At 39.1% G+C, this 20,035-nt stretch overlaps 1 protein-coding gene across 3 annotated transcripts in view; it reads right to left on the bottom strand.

Annotated features, from left to right (window-relative positions):
- LOC122559541 (receptor-type tyrosine-protein phosphatase zeta) overlaps nt 1-20,035 on the bottom strand; it is a 265,364-nt gene that overhangs the window by 13,795 nt on the left and 231,534 nt on the right. For all 3 annotated transcript variants that reach the window (XM_043709180.2, XM_043709179.2, XM_087997408.1), the window contains 6 exons: nt 16,339-16,473; nt 15,653-15,787; nt 12,924-13,087; nt 7,337-7,472; nt 3,538-3,684; nt 1,322-1,415 (listed from right to left, as the gene is read on the bottom strand). In XM_043709180.2, coding sequence (XP_043565115.2) covers nt 1,322-1,415; nt 3,538-3,684; nt 7,337-7,472; nt 12,924-13,087; nt 15,653-15,787; nt 16,339-16,473 — 811 coding nt within the window. The remainder of the gene's footprint in view (nt 1-1,321; nt 1,416-3,537; nt 3,685-7,336; nt 7,473-12,923; nt 13,088-15,652; nt 15,788-16,338; nt 16,474-20,035) is intronic.

The raw sequence follows: 20,035 nt of genomic DNA, 5'->3' as shown, positions 1-20,035 counted from the left end.
TTTTTCAAAAACTTTAAAAGGATTCCTACTCAGTAATTTAAAACAAATTGTTAAGTTTTACCTCAATTATCTAGTTCCTGCTTCATAACCAGATGTAATGTTACTAGGCTAGCAACTAACAAATTGAGAGACATAACTCCCTCCCTAATGGCATTGTGGTCTACCTAGACCAACAACACTGCAGTAGTTCAAGAAGAATGATCAACACCAGCTTCTCCAGAGCAACTAGGGATGGTCAATTAACACTGGCTCAAGAGGTGACATGCACATCCAATGAACAAATAATAATAACTTTAAAAATCTGAAGAATGTAATTTTAAATTCTGTCATGACAATTTGTAAATTTGAGTGCAGTTTTATAAAGTAAAATAGCCAATATCATTAAAAATTTCAGCAAATTGTCAGAGAAACTCAATGGCTGACTGGTGCCCTTGGCAGGACATTTGCTGTGCCAACATGCCTGCCATAGATGGGATTCCATTCTCACAATAATACAGTAGGCTCTTAATTGCTTTCTAAAGTGCCCCAGCCATGTCAAAGCACAACTCAAAGGCAGTTCACTATCCCCCCCTCAGGGCTATGAGGGACAGGCAACAAAAGTTTGCAATAGACCATATCACAAAAATGAAACAAAAATGATTTACATATTTCCACCAAGCCACTGTGTTCCAAGGCCACTCACAATTATATATAAACTGAGAACAAATAGGTACGAATAAAGCCAAGCACTGCTCCAGATGAAGGAAAATATCTTGAGGAAAAAAGGGAAGAGTTGCCAGGAAACTCAATCCTGGTTCGTAGCTGCTGAGACAAGATATGTGCATGACAAGAAAGCTGTTTTCAGTTCACATTATAATGGGTTGCCCCTAATCAGAGCTGCCAAATGACTAGTTTTTGAATGGATAAGATTCAGGTGCTTTTCATGCTAAATCAATTACACCCCTCTAGTAGTGTTCTGTATGAAAAGACAAACACAGCAATAGTGTATTCTTCTCAGTGAATTTGAATGTTTACATGAAGGCAAGTGGACTTGGTACAAAACTGTGAGTGAAATGTTATCATACCATATGTGCCTTCCTACGTTTGCAGGTGATACTTAAAATTATTGGTGGAATACCCTGAAGTCTTCCTGTCAGCCACACACTTAAATCTGAATGTCCGACCACTATCATCACAGAATGTCATAAAGTCTGTAAACGTTCAGTATTCCCAGCACTGTGGCATGACACTGGCAAACCTTCTTAAATATTTGTTTAAACCAAAAATAAAGCTTTCAAATTAAAAACTGAAATTCTTTCAATAACTCGACCTTCAAACCTACCGGGAATGATAGAGGAATTTCTGTTCTTGTCTCTGTTGCATTGCTTCAGTGCTGCAGAGTAATCACACTGCTTAGCGTGAGGCTGGCTCACCAACTGTTGACAGAAATAAACAAAAATTGAGGGTTAAAAGATAATTAATACTCTAAATATAAATATAAAATGTCTGTGAATTTGAACTCCATTTATGTTTAAACAGTGAACTCGGATTCTGATATTGAGCCTTGGATTCTATAATTAGCTCCTTGATCTTAACTACCAATACTCTGGCCTCAAACTTTATTCTGGAAATTCGGATTTGTTTAATTTTAAGATGCTTCTGTCTACTAAAATATGCTAACCCACAACACAGAATGTCCACATGCATCTTCAACAATTTTCTTCCACCATGATTAAACAGACACCTCAACTCAGAAACTACACTCTCAGGTCACAAACACACAATTCATGACAGACAATAATTTATTTGTACTGTTTCATAATTTCCTATACTCGCTGCTTGTGACAGAGTATTTACTACACAACGTACCCTAAACCATTGCAATAGAGCTCAATGCAAATTGATTTGGAACTACATCTGATCTTTCCACTAGGTATGTTATCGTCCTCTAGCCTGAATACGGATTGATCTTTCCCATGAGAAAAAGCCACTTCAGCCCTTAACCATAATATCCATTTTCTCATGGACATTTGATGCTGGAAATTTTAGATGACTGCAAGAATGTGGGAAGGTGTGGACAGGTTCTTGGGAGGTGGGAATTCCCTGAAAGTACACAGCCAACGAGATGATTTTTACCAAGCGTCCTTTCACTTGCCTTTTTCATCCACCACACTCCACAGTCTTGTGGGTTTGCCAAATTTCCCACGCTTCCTAGTGATCTCTGCTATTCTGTTGTGACCAAGTACAGCTCCTCTGGGTTCAGGGTGGCCTTTTTATTTGTCTAAGCATTGCCTCATTCTGGTACACCATTATCATTTGTTACTAACTCGTCTTTGTTTTCTCTCCTTGTCCCACTTTTACTGATTCTGTTCCTCCTGATAAATCATTGGGGGTTGCAACATGTTTCACTTTTGGGAAAAACATCAAGGGGACAAGGTTTCTCTCTCGCTGCAGACACTGTTCAACCTGCAGAGCGTTTGCAGCGTTGTTTTGATTATATTGCAGCTTTTTAGTCTTTCCTTTGCAACAACATTTTAAAACAAAAGTCTCCATTTGTCTATTAAAAACTTTTATTAAAGCATTCCATTCAGATTATGCATATAATTCAAAAGTTAATAATGTACAATTATTCATGACCACAGACTTCCATTGAAGGTTGGAGCAGCTCCATAAGAATACTGCAATCTGACTTCTGTTGGTGAACTGGTCATTTTTAACTATCAGTGTTTCTACGGTCTGGGTTTTGGGCAATGCGTGAGATAGTAATTGAGGGTGTTGGGGTGAGACAGAGATGGGTGGCAACATCAATTAAATTTGTTGCTGATGCTTTCCCAGGAAACATCTAAATATGGTAAGAACTTTTGCATATATATAGCACCTTTTCACAAATACTGGATGCATTGATGTACTTTCTCGCCAAGGAAGTATTTTTGCATTGTAGTCACTGCTGAATTTGGAAAATACAGCAGTGAATACATCTCAAAAGTACTTCCTTGGCTATAAAGCACATCAATGCATCCAGTATTTGTGAAAAGGTGCTATATAAATGCAAACGTTCTTACCTTATTTAGATGGTTCCAGTAATTTCCAAATGCAGCAGTCAATTTGTACACAGGAAAAGCTGACAAAAAAACCAATGACCAGTCAATCTGTTATTGTGGTGTTGATTGAGGAACAAAATAATAGCCAGGAGAGAAAATAACTCCCCATCGCTCTTCAAAATAATGACATTGTTTTACATCCACACAATAACTCACTCAGTTTCGTGTCTCATCTGGAAGGTGTCATATCTGATAGAGTAGCAACAATGCAGCACTGGAGAGTCAGCTGTGATTTTTATACTGAAATCCTGAAGTGATGGTAAACTCAGAGTTCAGAACAATAATGCTAGAGCACTGACATTAGAAAAGTGGACTCCATCTCAGACAATGACAAGGGAAGGGGGTCATATTTGATCATCCAAAATAACTCAGACAATGCTAACATCTTACTCCCACTGAACATCATAATAAAATGCTCAAAATCAATAACAGTGAAATGACATTTTAATATCTTTACCTTGAATTGCTTCTCTAGATTAGTTTTCCCGGAGGCCCCCGGTGTCAGAAGAGCATTGACATAGGCATATAAATGATTGGCAGGGACTTCTGTATCCTTATTAAAGATGGCCTCCACCAGGACATCATGAATGAAGATGTACTGCTCCTATTGACATGAGATTGCATAAATAGTTCCAGTCAAGCATACCATGCATGGACCAAAACATATTAGTGATGTTGATTTAGACATTGTGTAAGAACAGTTCTCACTTTCTCCCCATTCAGTAAGAACAGCTTAGCAGCTAAGTAAGAAGCACTAGTACAAGAATTAAAAATGCCTTGTTCCCATACATATTTTGTTTCTAAGAGGGAAGTTTAAGGTGGTTCCAAATGTTGAAGGCAAGCTTCACAATGTTACATGCACAAGTTTGTAACAAGGCTTTTTTTCAGCCAAAAGCTGTTGCCATCTTTCAATCAAATTGTGTGTGAAATTAACTTCCTGAGGAAGTGGTGGATGCGGGTACAATTACAAAGTTTAAAAGACATTTGAATAGATACGTGAATAGGAAAGGTATGGAGCAATATGGGTCAGGAGCGGGTAGTGTGAGACTTGTTTAATTTGGGATTATGTTCGGCATGGGATGGTTGGAGCAAAGGGTCTGTTTCTGCTTTTATAACTCTATGACTTTAAATTTATTATTCTTTCATTACTCCAGCCTCCAGATGTTTGTTCATCTCCTGAACCCATTTCCCCGATAACCTAACAGATTATTAGATTGTGCACCCTCTAGTGTTGGCCAGAGTCCTTTCAGTCTCTGGCTCACTTCAACTCTCAGTTTGTTTCATAGTAGAAACTGTCGAAGGCAGGTCTTTCAATCTGCTGTTGCAGTTCAAATTGCATTATGGAACAAACAGCCTTTATACTTCAGTTTGACACTGTTTCTCAACTAGTTATTCAGCTTCTGTCTGTATTTTTAATTTTCATATTCCTCTCTTGAATTTTAATAAGTGTTCTTACAGAACTTATGGGGCAACAAGCAATGCCAAATCATGATTTATCTTTGGCATTTGTGAAGTATAGACTTCACCCAAGAAATTGAGTTTATCTGTCTATTCCCTGCCTATGCATATAGGCCTCTTAACCGTTGCTATTGCATCTGCTTCCACCACTTCTTCTGGCAGCACATTCTTACACTTCCCATTCTCTGTGTAAAAAATCTTGCCTCTCCCATCTCCTTTAAACTTACCCATTTAACTTAAAACCACGTCCCTTAGTAATCAACATTTCTACCCTGGGAACAAAAACGTCTCTGACTATCCATTCTGTCATGCCTCTCATAATTTTGTAAACTTCTATCAGGTCACCCCTCATCCTTGGATGATCCAGTGAAAACAAACCAAAAGTTTGTCCAGTCTCTCCTCAGAGCCAATACCCTCCAAACCCGGCAACATTCTGGTTAATTGTTTCTGTACCCTCTCCAAAACTTCCATATCCTTCTGGTAGTGTGGCAACCAAAACTGTCCACAATATTACAAATGTGGCCCAACTAAAGTTCTATATAGCTACAAAATGACCTGGAAAATTTTATACTGTGTTCTCTGAGTGATGAAGGCAAGCATGTCACTTACCTTCTTGACCACCTTACCCATTGTGTGGCCACTTTCAGGGAACTGTGGACCTACGTGCCTAGATGCCTCGGTATGTTGATGTTACTAAGAGTTCTGACATTTACTGTATACTTCCTTCCTGCATTACATCTTCCAAAATGCATCACTTCAGATTTGGCTGGATTAAACTCCATTTGCCTAGATTAAACTCCATTTGCCAATTCTCCGCCCAAGTTTCCAGCTTATGCATATCCTACTGTGTCTTCTCGCAATCTTCCTCACTTCCCAATCTTTGTGTCACCTGCAAACTTACTAATCAGGCCACATACATTCTCCTCCAAATCATTTATATATATATGCATATCTCTGGTCAGAAAAACGTCACTACTCTCTGTCTCTACAACTAAGCCAGTTCTGTATCTTTCTTACCAGCTCATCACAGATCCCATATGACTTCATCTTTTGTATCAGCCTGCCATTAGGGATCTTGTAAAAGGCCTTGCTAAAGTCCATATCGACATCTATCCACTGCCTTCATCAATCAAAGTCATAGAGTCATACAGCATCGAAACAGACCCTTCGGTCCAACTCATCCATGCCAACTAGACAGCCCAAACCGACATAGTCCAATTTGCCAGCACTTGGCCCATGTCCCTCTAAACTCTTCCTATTCGTGTACCCACCTAGATGTTTTTTAAATGTTGCAATTGTACCCACCTCCTCCATTTCCTCTGGCATCTCATTCCAAATATATATTATCTTCTGTGTGAAAAAAATTACCCCTCAGTTCCTTTTATATTTTTTTCCTTCTCGCCCTAAACCTAGTTTTGATCCCCCATACCCTGGGAAATGAACTTGGCTCTTCCAAGCCCCTCATGATTTTATAAACCTCTATAAGGCCACCGAATAGCCTCCAACACTCCAGGGGTAGCAGGTCCAAGCTGTTCATCCTCTCCCTCCAAACCCTCTGATCAATGGAGGCAAGCATGCCAAATTCACCACCCTGTCTACCTGTGACTCCACTTTCAAGGAACTATGCACCTGCATCCCTAGGTCTCTCTGTTTGGCAACACTCCCTAGGGACCCACCATTGATTTGACTTAGCAAAATACAACACCTTACATTTATCTAAATTAAACTTCATCGGCTACTCATTGGCCCATTGGCCAATCTGCTCAAGGCCCCAACGTACTCCAAAATAATCATCTTGGTGTTCTTTGTCAGTTCCTCTAAAAAATCAAGTTTGTGAGACACAACCTTCCTCACACAAAACCATGCTGCCGATTGCTAATAAGTCCATACTTTTCCAAATGTGAGTAAATCTTAACCTTAAAATCTTGTCCAATAATTTCCCCTACCATTGTCATAAGGTTTACCTGCCTATAATTCCCTGGATTATCCCTGCTGTCCCTGTTAAATAAAAGGAGCAACACTGGCTATTCTCAAATCCTCTGGGAGCTCTCCTGTGACTAAAGAGACTGTAAGGATTTCATATAAGGCCCCAGCAATTCCCTCACTTGCCTCCTCCAGCATTCTGGGATAGGTCTCATCAGATCCTAGGGACTCGTCTACCTTAATGCTTTTTAATACAACAAACCCACCCTCCTCCTCCATTTTTATACTGACTTGGCCCAGAACATCAACATACCCTTCTTGAGACTTAACATCCACTATGTCCAATATTGATGCAAAGTATTCATTAAGGACCTCACCCACTTGCTCTGGTTCCATGCCTAAATTCCCTGTTTTGTCCTTGAGTGGACCTATTGTTTCCCTAACTATCCTCTTGCTCCTTCTAAATATATCGAGTGCCTAGAGATTTTCCCTAATCCTATTTACCAAAGACATTTTATGGCCCTGGAGCTCTTTTCTGCTCTCTTTGTACTCTTTTAGAGCTTTGTCTGTCTTCAAATCAAGTTTTTTAGTTGGCTGTTTACAGTATATTTTTACAGCATTCATCAGATCCTCTTGAACTGCTACTTTTTCTTTCTAGTGTGATACAATGTATTCTAACAATTCATAGTTGCACTGAAAAAGAACATTTGGCATTCCTTCATTATAATAGCAGTTTTTGTTTTCTAAATGGCAAGGACAAACATTCCTCATGAAAAGAGGTCAATCCCAAAATAGTTGGTTTCAAGCATTTATTCTAAGAGAATAAAACACCTAAAATAGTGATGACTTCTTCCAATATTTAGATTGCTTCTTACCTCTGTTTGTACTAAATAGTTCCTTTGTGTTCTGATGTGTTTGAGAAATCCCAGCACATTAACAATGCCTTTGTGCTTGATTTGTTGCAGCATGCTGTCTATTACAATGTATGTGCCTGTTCTTCCAACACCAGCACTGTAAGAGAAATGACACTGAATATTATACATCGTATCAGACAACTGTTTAACACCTCACCACAGCCACATCTATCTGTACAGGGGTCTACAGTAGTGAAAATACTGGCATGCGCCATTTTACAATCAGAATTCCCAAATCCAATTATTCATATCTCAAGCAAAAGAGATGGCTGTGCAGCATTAACTCTGACTTTTCTGCTCTAATGCAGCAAAAATCCTCAGAATTATATAATGGAAAAAGGGTCTGATCATGTAATATGCTACTAATTGTTTTGAATTTTGGAATTAGATACAAAATGGCAGCACCCATCACCAATTTTGAAGAAATCTGCCCACAAATATCCAGCAAGGTCTGTGTGGATTGCACCATTCTCAAGTTTAGTTTAATTCTGGATGATTTTTCTGCATCCTGAAACAGTGATATCCTCAAAGGGTCTTGACCTACTCTTGGGAAATAAGGCAGGGCAGGTGACTGAGGTGTCAGTAGGGGAGCACTTTGGGGCCAGCGACCATAATTCCATTAGATTTAAAATAGTGATGGAAAAGGGTAGACCAGATCTAAAAGTTGAAGTTCTAAATTGCAGAAAGGCTAATTTTGATGGTATTAGGCAAGAACTTTCAAAAGCTGATTGGGGGCAGATGTTCACAGGTAAAGGGACGGCTGGAAAATGGGAAGCCTTCAGGAATGAGATAACGAGAATCCAGAGAAAGTATATTACTGTTAGGATGAAAGGAAAGGCTGGTAGGTATAGGGAATGCTGGATGACTAAAGAAATCGAGGGTTTGGTTAAGAAAAAGAAGGAAGCATATGTAAGGTATAGACAGGATAGATCAAGTGAATCCTTAAAAGAGTATAAAGGCAGCAGGAGTTTACTTAAGAGGGAAATCAGGAGGGCAAAAAGGGGACATGAGATAGTTTTGGCAAATAGAGTTAAGGAGAATCCAAAGGTTTTTTACAAATACATTAAGGATAAAAAGGTAACTAGGGAGAGAATAGGGCCCCTCAAAGATCAGCAAGGCGGCCTTTGTGTGAAGCTGCAGAAAATGGGGGAGAAACTAAACGAGTACTTTGCATCAGTATTTACTGTGGAAAAGGATATGGAAGATATAGACTGTGGGAAATAGATGGTGACACTTGCAAAATGTCCACATTACAGAGGAGGAAGTGCTGGATGTCTTGAAACGCATAAAGGTGGTTAAATCCCCAGGACCTGATCAGGTGTACCCGAGAACTCTGTGGGAAGCTAGAGAAGTGATTACTGGGCCTCTTGATGAGATATTTGTATCATTGATAATCACAGGTGAGATACCGGAAGACTGGAAGTTTGCAAACGAGGTGCCACTGTTTAAGTAGGGTGGTAAGGACAAGCAAGGGAACTATAGACCGGTGAGCCTGACATCGGTGGTGGGCAAGTTGTTGGAGGGAATCCTGAGGGACAGGATGTACAAGTATTTGGAAAGGCAAGGACTGATTAGGGATAGTCAACATGGCTCTGTGCATGGGAAATCATGTCTCACAAAGTTGATTGAGTTTTTTTGAGGAAGTAACAAAGGGGATTGATGAGGGCAGAGAGGTAGATGTGATCTATATGGACTTCAGTAAGGCGTTCGACAAGGTTCCCCATGGGAGACTGGTTAGCAAGATTAGATCTCACGAAATACAGGGAGAACTAGCCATTTGGATACAGAACTGGCTCAATGGTAGAAGACAGCGGGTGGTGGTAGAGGGTTGTTTTTCAGACTGGAGGCCTGTGACCTGTGGAGTGCTACAAGGATCGGTGCTGGAACCTCTACTTTTTGTCATTTATATAAATGATTTGGATGTGAGCATAAGAGATACAGTTAGTAAGTTTGCAGATGACACCAAAATTGGAGGTGTTGTGGACAGCGAAGAGGGTTACCTCAGATTACAACAGGATCTTGACCAGATGGGCAATGGGCTGAGAAGTGGCAGATGGATTTTAATTCAGATAAATGCGAGGTGCTGCGTTTTGGGCAAGCAAATCTTAGCAGGACTTATACACTTAATGGTAAAGTCCTAGGGTGTGTTGCTGAACAAAGAGACCTTGGAGTACAGGTTCACAGCTCCTTGAAAGTGAAGTCTCAGGTAGATAGGATAGTGAAGAAGGCATTTGGTATGCTTTCTTTTCTTGGTCAGAGTATTGAGTACAGGAATTGGGAGGTCATGTTGCAGCTGTACAGGACATTGGTTAGGCCACTGTTGGAATATTGCGTGCAATTCTGGTCTCCTTCCTATCGAAAAGATGTTGTGAAACTTGAAAGGCTTCAGAAAAGATTTACAAGGATGTAAATCCTTTACAAGGATCCTGCTAGGGTTGCAGGATCTGAGCTATAGGGAGAGGCTGAACAGGCTGGGGCTGTTTTCCCTGGAGCATCAGAGGTTGAGGGCTGACCTTATAGGTTTATAAAATCATGAGGGGCATGGATAGGATGAATAGAACTAGAGGGCATAGGTTTAGGGTGAGAGGGGAAAGATATAAAAGAGACATAAGGGGCAACTTTCCCACACAGAGGGTGGTACGTGTATGGAATGGGCTGCCAGAGGAAGTGGTGGAGGCTGGTACAATTGCAACATTTAAAAGGCATTTGGATGGGTATATGAATAGGCAGGGTTTGGAGGGATATGGGCCTGGTGCTGGCAGGTAGGATTAGATTGGGTTGGGATTTCTGGTGGCATGCACGGGTTGGACCGAAGGGTCTATTTCCATGCTGTACACCTCTATGACTCTGACTCTAATTCTCACAGACAGCAGGCCAGGAATGAAAATCTCGAATGAAAGTCGATCATTTTCATTCAAGAATGAAAAAAGATTGGGAGGTGCACACTGGATTAGAGAAGATGTTAAAATATGATAAACAGACTTCTAAAATTTTGACAATGTATGTAACTTTAACATAATGGAGAAATGTAACAGATTTAAGAGAGAATAATGATGACTTAATAAACTTTAAAACCCAATTACACCTTGTACACCAAAATAAATAATATTTTTCAAGTTTTTTACAGAGATGCTAATAAGAAATGAAATTTAAGCAAATCTCAGTCATTTGCAATTCAAAAATAAAATCAGAAATTGCTGGAAAAACTCAAGCAAGTCAGGCAGTATCTGTGGAGAGTTAACGTTTTGGCTCCAGTGACCTTTCTTCGGAATGATCAGAACGGTAAATTTCCAACTGAGTTTAATCTGCAAGTTGTTCACTGAGGAACAAGGAGTCACTGAGTGTGACTTCTGAATTTCCATGTTTAACTGCTCAACGGCTGTTAATTTCCGAGGAATGATGATGAGTGCTGAGTATTTCACCATTGTTGTCATTGCAAGTTCTAAGTATTGAGATAGATGATTTTCGACTTAAAGATAGCAATATTAATAAAAAAAAGGTTGTATCAGATTATTTGCTGTCTCTCTCTTTGTCACAAGTAAACATTGATCAATGGTACTCAGGGTAAGGGTTTTATAAGCTTTAAAGATAGGATTTAATGTCTTTAATGCATTATAATGTCTTCCTGGATTTGTTTCTCTTTATGAATGTGACATGGGCAGCAAGTTTCAAGACTTCTTTTTCAGGCTCAATAGTTGGATCTATTGTAACAACTAGCACTTCAGCAATAGTCAAAGGAAAACCTGACTGCAGAAGCTCATATTGTTTGGTTGCTATGGATATGCAAAATTACCAACACCGTCAAAACACAGAAGAGAACAAAATTGCCAACTTTGTTCAATTCTGTTCCTCCCCTCTCCTGAACACCTTAAAAACCATTTTAACCAAATTCTTATGCGATAAATTGACGTGCCAGATTATGTCCCTGAGGTATATGCCAATTTTAGTTTCAGTTGAAATCAATAATTGTGTAAAATTAGTAGCTGATCAACACCATCAACTTCCATCGCAAGTCTTGTTAAAATTTCTCATACTAGCCCAGTTTGCTGTAGCCATATAAATATTAGGCTTTAAGAGCAGATCAAAGACTGGGAAGTAACTCATCTTTTGACTCCACAAAACCTTTGTACCATATTCTAGGTCTAAGCCAGGAATATGACAGAATCTCTCCAGTTTTCTAAATAACAGCAGCTTCAACAATAGCTCAATACCATTCAATACAAAACAGTCCATTGATTGGCACTCCATTCACTACTTTCATCAGTCCTTCCTTCAAACTGTGACAACTGGGTTACACATACAGGATGCACTACAATAATTCACCTATGCTCCTCCAGCAGAGCTTTTCAAACACAATCTCAACCACCTGCAAGGAAAGGGCAGATGATGCATGGGAATATCATTAGCTGCAAGTCACCATCCAAATCATGCAGTGATATAGTTTTAAGTCACAATTGTGTGTCTTCACCTGGTCAAAATCCTAGAAAACTCTTTCTATCACCATTGTGATGGGTGATTTTATGTAACATAGACTGGAGCAGTTTAAGGCGGCACTGATCACCACGTTCTCAGAGATAAGCAAGAAATGCTGGCCTAGACAGGAGCATCCACATCTCAAAAATGAAAACAAAAGTGCACATGGCTGATTAGCAGCTTTTACAACTATTGGTATTTTACCATTTTGAATTTGATAAACTTTGCTGGTGAATATGAGAAACAGCTACATTTATATAGCAATTAACATCCCCATATCATATTAAGTCAGTAAACAACAAAATAATTAATCTTGAAGTGCAGTCATCATTATAGAGACATTACATGCACAGTAAAGATGTGTCAACGTGTCAACTGAACAAACGCTAGTATTGCTTAAGGAAGAAATATTGGACAAGTGATGGGGTGAACTCCTTTATTTGAACAGTATCTTAGATTCCATTAAATCCATATGATTAGGCAGACACACCTAAAAGTAATGCATCATCTGAATCAACAGTATAGCATTCCTTCAAGTCTGTCGACATGACATCAATCTAGTGATCTAGTGGTACATTCCCAGCATGTTATTAAATGTGAGCGCACTGGAACTGGTCAGGCCGTAAACTGGCATTCCTTGGAATCTTTCAACAGTTGAAGCCTGTGAGAGCTCGTTACAGGATCAGTGACAAAGGAGGTCATGCACTTTCATTTATGGTTATCATCCATTGCTCATATCATACAACCCCAAGTAATGCTCCTATCCTACTTCTTCCCTCATGATGAACCTTTCTCAGAACTTCTCAAAACCACAAAGCACTGAAAAATGTTGTCTTTTCCAATCACCTGCTCACCCTTCCAAGAAAGATTTTTTAATGATGGTGATCTGGACTTCAACCATCAAGAAACATCGTTGAACATGTCAACTCATTGCAGCTATGATGTGAATGCTCAATAGCTGATAGCAAATACAGGGTAAAACACATAGGTCACCTATGCTAGCACTCAGTCTGTCATCTTCTCTAAGTTAAAAGCATTTGAACACCATGTTTCTACAGTGAATAATATTACGTACCTGCAATGAACTACTACAGGTCCCATAAGATTGGTCTTGGCAGCCGCTGAATGTCGTATAAATGTTAAGACAGGAAGAGCATACTCGGGAACACCCATGTCAGGCCATTGAGTATAATGATATTGGGTCACTGTATGATCATTCTGCCTTCCTTTCTGGGATCCCTGTGTCAGAAAGCATAGTTTAGGTCTTCAGCAGTCTTTTCTTTATTTTAATAGTAGTTATACAGAGTCAGTCCATGCTTGCACGTTTTCACTCTTAGCTCATAGGAACTTAACATATCTGACAACATAAAAATAATACATTAAATTATCAAATTTTCAATCAGACCAAATTCTCTCTGCTGGGGGGTGTAATGATCAACAGGGAATATCCTCAGATCTCTCAAAGATATCCCTCCCCTTAAATGTCTTTTCCATGGTCTTTCCCTTCATCCCTCATAATTTTTTTTAGAATGGTGACATTACTTAAGTGGAAGGTTTTTTTTTCCCATACAAAATCTAAGCCAAACAGTACATCCAGAACAGTGGCATAAATCCAGTATGTGCCAGACAGCAAGGACCTATTGAAGAAGAATGGAATACTTTTCATATTGAGTTAGTTTACAACATATGGAAGAAACATTGAAGGTCATTGGAAATAAAAATAGAAAGCTGTGGAGAAACTCAGCAGGTTTGGCAGCATCTGTGATGAGAGAAACAGAATTAATACTACAAGTCAGGCAGGACTCTTTTTCAGAACTGAAAAAGGCTGGAAGATGCCATTTTTGTGCTGTTGGCAGTGCGGGAGGAGGACAAGAAAGTGGAACAGATTGTGAAGGTGATCAGAGCAAAGGATAAGGGTATGATAATGGTGGAGAAGGAGAAAAAAATATATAAAATGGGTGTCAATGAGGATGTGCAAAAGATAAATGGGTCCATTCTGCTGAAAGAAAAGTCAACAAAATGCAAGCAGACTCACTTTCTCCATAGAGATGTAAAAATAGATGTCAATCTCACCTCCATCACCATTATCCTTTTGTACTGATTGCCCTCAAATCTATTCCATTTCATGTTCCTCCCACTTGGTCAACAGAATGAAAAACATTATTTTCCAACCCCTTTCACTTCTGAAGAACAGTCATATCAGACTTGAAATATCAAAGTCATTCCTTTCTCCAGACCTGCTGAATTTCTCCATTGTTTTGATTTTATTTCAGATTTCCAGCATCTGTAGTATTTTGCTTTTATTGAAGGGTCTTAATATTGGAATAATTAAGAATTGATTTTTGGTTTAGTGAAGCCAGAGACTGAAAGTTTTTTGGATGGTTTGGAAAAGACCAGAGTGGGGCGAGAAACAAGTATCTGGATCAGTGGTGCTGGAAGAGCACAGCAATTCAGGCAGCATCCGATGAACAGCATCTATCTTCTTGAAAAGACTTAATTCCAAACAGCTAAGGAAACAACCTCAGAAGAAATGGTTAGCATATGCAGCTTTCAAGTCAGGAGTGCTCGGTTAAAAAAGCTGCAGGTTATTAGAAGCTGAGAAGCAAAAAATGTCAGTGCAGGCTTAGAGGACCAAAGGGTTAGTTCCTGTCCTGTACTGTCCTTTGTTTGTTCTGAGGAAGTCTAAGCTCTCAGCTTTGGGGTGTTCATGCAAGATGACAATATAATTCACCAGTCAAACTTAAAGATTTTAAATAGAGATGCAATTTTTCTGGATTTGAAATGCTCCGAAGTGATGGTATTGGGAAATATGTTTTGTAGGGTGTTTTAAGGTTGTCTAACTGTGTTTTATATCTAGACAGCTTAGTTTGTTTTTATTCTTTTGTGTGGTAAACTTCTATTCTGTCATTAGAGAACTCTGTGGCCACGTTTCAGTGAATACCCACCACGTTAATTAAAATTAAAAGAAAAAGATCTTTCATGGCAGATTTCATTCTGAGATTCAACCTGTCCAGTAGTCCTAATGACTGGGATCATAACACTGGATCTTCACATCCAGAGAGCTCTGTGGCAGTGAATCTATTTAAAAAATCCATGGTAAAGGACAGACTCCAATTCTGTAAATGGGTCTCAATTAAATCAAAGCAAACTCAAAGTCTTTCTGAATGAGTGTTCACCCTAACTCTCCCATCCTGCTCACTACCAGTTTTAAAGAAACAGTTCCAGATTTTGTTTCTGCAATGGACATCAAATTTGACATCAGTGAATAAAATCTCTTCATCCCTTGCAGGCAATATATTCATCAGTGATTATAGTGTATGTACTTCAGTATAAGCAAGCTCATCTGCTGTGGGTAATTGAAGACCATGCAGATTACAGCAAAGTGGGCAGGAATAGTCAGAAGATTACATAGATTACACTTCATGTTAAATATTAATATTAAATGTAAATATGGATTATAGCTCAACCTTCAAGCAATGACAGCCTTCTTATTTTGCCTAACTGCTAAATATCTAGAGGCATTTAGCTTTTTGTTGCAAACTCCAAAATATACTGCAAAGAACAATTCCATTTATATACTTCTGAACATAGAAGGAAACATATTAGTGTGGAGTCCATCTGCCCTCTTACAGATTACCCCACTTGAGTAAATGAGGTAAGGGGATCAATTATAACATGCTACAAATTAATTAACAGCAAGAGACAAAACTGGATCAGAATATTAATTGATTGAAAAGGTTATGGGAGGTTATTTTTCCCTCTTTGATTCTTTTTTTGTGTTTGTGTACACGCATTTCCACATACCTTCTTAAACTTTGTGTTCCGAATAGAAAACTGCCTAACAGTGTAATAGGACAATACTTTCGAGCTCTTCAGTGAGACAAGAATGTTTCCATATTCTTCACTGTTTTCTGACGGCCAGTACTGATCACATTTCCTCTGAACAGAAATAAGAATTTATGACATGGAAAAATCATGCATTTTCAATCCATGATCATTTGTTGTTTTAACACAGGATGGCTTTCATTCAGCAAGGTTAATACTCTTCACTTGGAATAGAATGCAAGCATCTCTCCATAGTGACCTAATTGTGCTGCCATGACCTGGATGAACTTCCATGCTGAGTACTCAGAATGGAAACTGTTTCATTTTCCAATGTGAACATCTATTAGGTCATACTAAATCTGAATGTCAAGTAAAGAAATGCAGCATCTTTAATTAATGTCCAGTGTGGAATGGGACTCTATGGATATGGGGCAAGTAAAATCGATGTTCCCTGGCTCATTATAAATGTGTACAAAAGAGAAACTAAGCCTCAAATGTTTTACAAAACTGGACAGACATTGACTAATAGAAGCATTTGAAGCAAAGCAGAAGCAATGTCTACACTTTTAATTCCAAAGCAAATGAAATAAAATGACTGGTTGTCCATTGTATTATTCCTAGTCACACAGATCTTAATGCAAGAGTTTTCAAAATATCAAACTCACCCTTCCCTTTTCCACCAGGTTGGTGATCATAACAATAACTCCCACATTGTGTTCCCATATCATCCGCCAGAAATCTGCAGCTGTCGATCTAAGTGGCCCTTGAGCTGCTATATAGGCTTTCTGTCTATCATAGCTCTGTTAAAGGTAGTTAAGAAATACACTGCATTAACATCCTTCATCCTTTTTATTCAGCACATCTGTTCCAAAATCAGATCCAAGACAAATCTATATACATTCTACGAAGATTAGGAAAATCATTCATACTTTTAGCGATAAAAGTGACGAAGACATGTATTTACAACCATGCAAGTAAAATTAAAACAAACACACTTCACCTTTCTTCTTCTTTGAGACCATAGAACTATGATTAATAGGAACAGGATTAGGCCATTCAACACCTTGAGCCATTCAGCAGATTCATGAGTGTTCCATAATTCCTCATGTCCAGTTTCTTGCTCTTTCCCCATTACTTTTGATTCCCCTACTAATAACCTATCTACCTCAGCTCTCTAACACAAGGATTTCCAAAGACTCTCAATCATAAGAAGAAATTTCTCCTTATCTCAGTCTTGTATTGGTGCCCTTTTATTCCGAGACTGTACCCTCTGGTCCTACAGTCTCCCTCCCCCCCCACCCCACCTCCCCCTCCCCCCCCGGGAAACATCCTCTCAGTGTTTAGCCTGTCAAATTCAATAAGAATCCTACGTGCTTAAATGAGCTCACCACTGATTCTTCTAAATTCCTATGAGAAGAGTCCCAACCTGTTTAATCTTTGCTTTCAGGCAATCTCTCCATACCAGGGATCATCCTTTTCTGAACTGCCTCTAATGGAATAATATCTCTTCTCAAATAAGGGGATCAAAACTCCAGATGTGGTCCCACCAGCACCTTGTACAGTTGCAGTAAGACTTCCTTACTCTTATATGCCAAACCCCTTGAAATAAGGGCTAACATTCCATTAGCTGTGTGCTAACTTTCTGTGTTTTGTGCACAAATACCTCCAAGTCACTTTGTGCTGCAGCTTTCTGTAGTTTTTCTCCATTTGAATAATACTGTTATTTTGTTTTTCCTCCCAAAGTGAACAACTTAATGTTTTTCCACGTCGTGCTCCATTTGCCAGCTTCTTGACCATTTACTTAATCTTTCAGTATCACTGTTAAACTGTTTGTATCTTTCTCACAATCTGCCTCCCAATCTTTTATTGTGTCATCTGCAATTTGGCTACAGGACATTCCATTCCTTCCGCCAGGTCATTAATATATAGTTGTAAACATTTGTGATCTCAGCACTGATCCCTGTGGAACCCTAATAATCACCATCACCAAACTGAGAAATAACCCCTCCACTCATTATTTCCTGCCCATTAGCCAATTCCCTATCCAAGCCAATATGCTACCTCCAACACCATGAGCTTTCATCTTATAACTTAAGATTGTGTGAGGTATCTTTTTGAATGCCTTCTGGAAGTCCAGATATAACATATTTACTAGCTCCCCTCCATTCACTCTAAGTGAGACTTCCTCGAAAATCTCTAATAAAATCAATCAGACATGATTTTCTTTTCATGCTATGCCTACTCTACTTAATTAGAGTATGATTTTTCAAATATTTTACTATTACTTCCTTAATAATTGATTCAAATACTTTCCAACAATAGATGTAAGGCTAATTGGCCTATAGTTACCCACTTTTTACCTCCTTCCCTTTTGGAATAGGGATGTCACATTAACATCCTCTGGTATTTCAATCCTCTGGTATTTCTCCAGAATCCAAGGAGTTTGGGAAACCTAGATCCAATGCATCCACTATCTCTGTAGCTACCTTTAAGATCTAGGATGCAAGCCATCAGGTCCAGGGGACTTATCTGTCTTTAGCTCCATCAGTTTGTTTAATACAATGTATTGCCACTACCCAGCAGGGTAGCTGACCAGGAGATTCTCAAGCTTTCATGGCCTGCCATCAGGCATATGGAAAGATATACATGCTGATAATCAACACCTTGTAGCCAAAAGGTGAGTGCATCTTCCATGGTCAATGAATCCTGATTTGTATCTGAAAACAAAGCTTCTGATCCAGAGGTAGGAATGGTTTCACTGTGGTACAAGGCCACCTTACTAAAAAGGGTATTTACAATAAAATAGGTAATATAATAAACATTAAAAAAACTGATATGCAACCCCCACACCACTTTCCTTTCCATCTTCCAGAACATTGGCAACTTACCTTTGCACAGACTTGACCTCTACTTTAGGTTCATCATCTATTTGCTCCTTGAGCAAGGCAATATGTTACACTTCCTGCATTGGGAAATCTGAGAACTCAAATTTCATTGAAGCTCCTTGTCCCTTTACTTGGAACTCCTCTGTTCCTCAGAAGCTTCTCACAAGAAATTAGTCACCCCTCAAAGATGTGTTTATATCTCATGTCATCAAGGTCTTTGGCTGCTGAAACCTTCACTCACAAGTTTTCTCATCTCTACGTTTGACTATTAAGATTTTCTGCTGGCTATTCTGTTTTCTTCCACCAGATTTATGCTAGTCCAATACCTCTGCTGTCCAGGTCAAGTCCTGTTCATCCATCAGCCTTGTGCTCAATGACCTACACTAGCTGATAGTCTGCCGATTATTTAATATTAATGTTCATGTCCTTGTTTTCAAATTATCGTTTAAGTTCATCCCTCCCAATTGCTGTAATCTCCTGCAGCCCTACAAACTCTGGAGATATCAGCATTCCTCCAATTCTGTTCTCTTGTGCATCTTTGGTGGGCCAGCTCTCAGTTATATTGGCCTAAGATCTGAATTCTGGATTAGTGGTGCTGAAAGAGCACAGCAGTTCAGGCAGCATCCAAGGAGCTTCGAAATCGACGTTTCGGGCAAAAGCCCTTCATGATGAAGGGCTTTTGCCCGAAATGTCGATTTCGAAGCTCCTTGGATGCTGCCTGAACTGCTGTGCTCTTCCAGCACCACTAATCCAGAATCTGTTTTCCAGCATCTGCAGTCATTGTTTTTACCCTAAGATCTGAATTGCCTTCCTAAACCTCTCTGTCTCTTTAAAACGATCCTTAAAATCCACTTCTGTGACAGTTTATTTTATGCCTTAATATTTCATCTTGTGGCTTGCCACTGAAGTAATCATTGCCTTTGGAAGTGTGACAGTAAAGTTGTTGTTGCTTTGCGGGCTTTTTATTTGTGGGGGAGTTGTGATTATAGTTAATCAATGAAACTAACGAGGGCAGAGAAATCTCTTCGCAAGCTCATCTCCAATGTTTGGGATGCCAATTGGAATAGAAAACTGAAAAATCCAAAATTTCTACTTTGGTAGAAATGCCAGATAATGTGCTTTCATTGGAATTCTGTTAATCCTTGATAGCTTTCAATCCAGATTTCCAGCATACATAGTATTTTACTTTCGTAGTGTAGTCCGTCAATTTTCCCTTAAAGTTACAGTGGTCAGTTGTGACCATATAACTGGCATCAGCATGTATTCATGTTCTATCCTTCAGTCGGACTACTAGTGAGCAATGCCACAGAAGATACACTATTAGAGCAACATCTTCAACTTCTTAAGGAAGTGGTAATGTTGTAGCACTAAGCTGCATGCAAAAACATTGGATAGTAAATAGCCAAGGAATTATAATGTGAAATCTTGTACTATTAGGGATGTTTTCAGAGAAATTCTATAAAATATAAAAATGATC

The sequence above is a fragment of the Chiloscyllium plagiosum genome, unplaced genomic scaffold (assembly GCF_037043375.1).
Source record: "Chiloscyllium plagiosum isolate Xiang-an unplaced genomic scaffold, Cpla_swu_hap1 HiC_scaffold_19, whole genome shotgun sequence".
Taxonomy (NCBI): domain Eukaryota; kingdom Metazoa; phylum Chordata; class Chondrichthyes; order Orectolobiformes; family Hemiscylliidae; genus Chiloscyllium; species Chiloscyllium plagiosum.
This window is presented reverse-complemented; position numbering and strand designations above follow the sequence as displayed.